This window comes from Penaeus vannamei, chromosome 4, assembly GCF_042767895.1.
Source record: "Penaeus vannamei isolate JL-2024 chromosome 4, ASM4276789v1, whole genome shotgun sequence".
Classification (NCBI taxonomy): domain Eukaryota; kingdom Metazoa; phylum Arthropoda; class Malacostraca; order Decapoda; family Penaeidae; genus Penaeus; species Penaeus vannamei.
Window position 1 is genome coordinate 1478307 of NC_091552.1, and position 2500 is coordinate 1480806.

At 37.6% G+C, this 2500-nt stretch overlaps 1 protein-coding gene across 1 annotated transcript; it reads right to left on the bottom strand.

The window, feature by feature from the left end:
• Positions 1-1136: 1136 nt before the first annotated feature.
• LOC113822531 (cuticle protein 7-like) lies at positions 1137-1839 on the bottom strand. The gene is made up of 3 exons (XM_027375067.2): positions 1805-1839; positions 1588-1674; positions 1137-1480 (listed from the first exon to the last, which is right to left on the bottom strand). Exons 1-3 carry the CDS (start codon positions 1814-1816, stop codon positions 1190-1192), a joined length of 390 nt encoding a protein of 129 aa, XP_027230868.2. The 5' UTR covers positions 1817-1839; the 3' UTR covers positions 1137-1189.
• Between the last annotated feature and the right edge of the window lie 661 nt (positions 1840-2500).

The following is a 2500-nucleotide window of genomic DNA, read 5'->3' on the forward strand; positions in this document are numbered from 1 at the left end:
TGTATCTGGATGGATAGATAAATTAAAAAAATAGACAGAGATCCAGATGCAGAGGGAGGGAGAGGGACAGGTAATGGAACGAGAAAGAATTTACAAATTTCTTTCCTTGTATACTTTCCCCCAGTAGCGTTATTTCAGTTGCCATTTCTATGCTGTTATAATTAACCAACGGTAAATATCTGATCACTTATGAGAGCCATGAACCCTAGAATGTTGGAATATCTGATTACATTGGCCGGCCAAAAATTAAAGTATATTTGATATTCATGTTGCATTTTCTGAGCGAAACTATTCTGATACATAGAATGTTGGTAAATTGAAATTGAAATAAGAGTAATTGTGATACTGGGGAAACATGGGCATCTTTCCAGCTACAAAATCAGATGGTTCTGTCTATCAGGAATTCATTGTGGATAACATGACCGGAACTTATGAAGAGAATTTGCGGCTATGGCTTATAAATGACAATTGTACTGGAGTAGATTTGGTAAGAAACTGGATTGAATACTGCTTAATGATGATGATCACGATAATATCAATGAAAATACTAGATGTGAATATTCACATAGCTGATATCTGTCGATGAAAGCAAAACGGCAAAACGTACACTGGGGCGACCTTGTCGGCGGGAAGGCGGTGCGCAGCTCAAATTCATGAGGGTGCTATGGCTATGCTCATTGAGGATATCTATAGCATTCTGCATATAGCCAATGTTATATACACGGTTTGAAGTTACTTCAAAAAACTCAAAATATTTGTTAGAGTGATGGGAGATGGAATCATTATAAGATTCGTCAAAATATATACATCTGTACATACTGATGTATATGCAATATTTGTTTTCGCTTTTGCTTTAACTTAGAAGCTTCTAGTCACGAACAGTAGCAATTTATATGTTTAAGATATCAGGAGACATTTTAAACGGAGGTTATCTGCACACTGTTTCTCATAGATATCTTACTTTGTATTTGTAGAGTCATTGATAGCATAGGAAATTGGCTAAGCCTCTTACACAAATTCACTCGCACCGTTTGGTGAACATAATTTTAAAACTGTAAGTATGCGAAATGACTTTCTGTTTAGATCATATATAAATAACTTCGTATTTTTTTTTTAGGATAGGCAATACAAATGAATGGTGATAGAAATTTCATTTAATCAATAAATAGTATCTTCATGTTTCTTTCACTTAAGCATAGGCAGGAGCAGGGTTGTAGGCAGGAGCAGGCTTGTAGGCAGGCTCGGGATGGTAAGGAGCAGGCTTGTACTCGGGGTACTGGGCCTCACCCTCGTAGCTGACCTCAGCCACGTAACCGGAGTCGCCGTTGACAGTGTAGGCGACCTTCTGCAGACGACCGTCGGGAAGGAGGACGTAGTAGGATCCCTGGGTGTCATAGCCATCACGGGCCTCCTGGTGACCGAAGTCGTTGCCGGAGTAGTCGTCCTTCACGGCGTAGTTGAAGTCGTACTTGGCAGGAGCCTGAACATGAAGGTCAAATTAGTTCGTGTTGAATATGAATAATAGATACAATATATGCATTTGTGAGATACATGTAAGCAGTTACCGGTTAATAAAAGTTTTCTCACGTCATAGGTTGCAGGAGGAGCATATCCGTAGGAAGGCTGTGAAGGAGCAGCCAGAGTGACGGCCACAAGGGCGAGAGCGACGACGGTCTGAAAGTAGACACAAACGTTGAAATGAAAATAATTTCTAATACAATATAGCATACTCACATACATACATTTGTGTGTACACTGAAATATAAGATTTTACGTGATACAATAGGAGGATGGGGATTGTCACCTTAGTGAACATGATGGTGAAGGTAGATCGAGTGTGATACTCAGAACACCGAGCAGTTGGCTTTTATACTCCGTGACTGAAAGAGACACGCCCCTTCGCCCCTCCCTTTCCCTCCTCTAATCGACCTTTACCTTGGTAGGGGAAGACGTAAGCAGTTTCGGTTGTCCGAAGTGTGGATGATGATAAGGCTTATCGTGTCTATTTAAAAAAGTGTGGTTTTATATGTTTACCTTATTTTCTGATTCTACATCTCCCATGCACAATTATCCTTCTGTTGTTAGTCCGGCGCTTGACCAACATTCCACTGGACCAGTCATTAGCCATCATTAATTCTATGTTTTTTTTCCCGCAAACAATCTGCATTTTACAGAGTACTGCAGTACTAGAAGAATATATATATATATATATATATATATATATATATATATATATATATATATATATATATATATATATATATATATATATATATATATATATATATATATATATATATATTAGTTGTTCGAAAGCAGAGCAGAATAAAATGGATGATCTAAAATGAAGACCATCTTCATATGACCAGCATTATTCTGATACAGAGACGTCTATCTATGGCCACAATCATATAAACATCTATAGAAAACAATGCAAAAGTTAGAGTCAATCTTTCCTCAAAGATTATTATGATTATTCTCATTCTTATAGTTGCAATTA

What these genes read in the sequence shown, in the direction of transcription:
- LOC113822531 (XM_027375067.2), bottom strand. An exon ending in CTCCTCCTGCAACCTATGAC is followed by an intron (nt 1,481 to 1,587) that starts GTGAGAAAACTT and finishes CTTCATGTTCAG; the next exon opens with GCTCCTGCCAAGTACGACTT.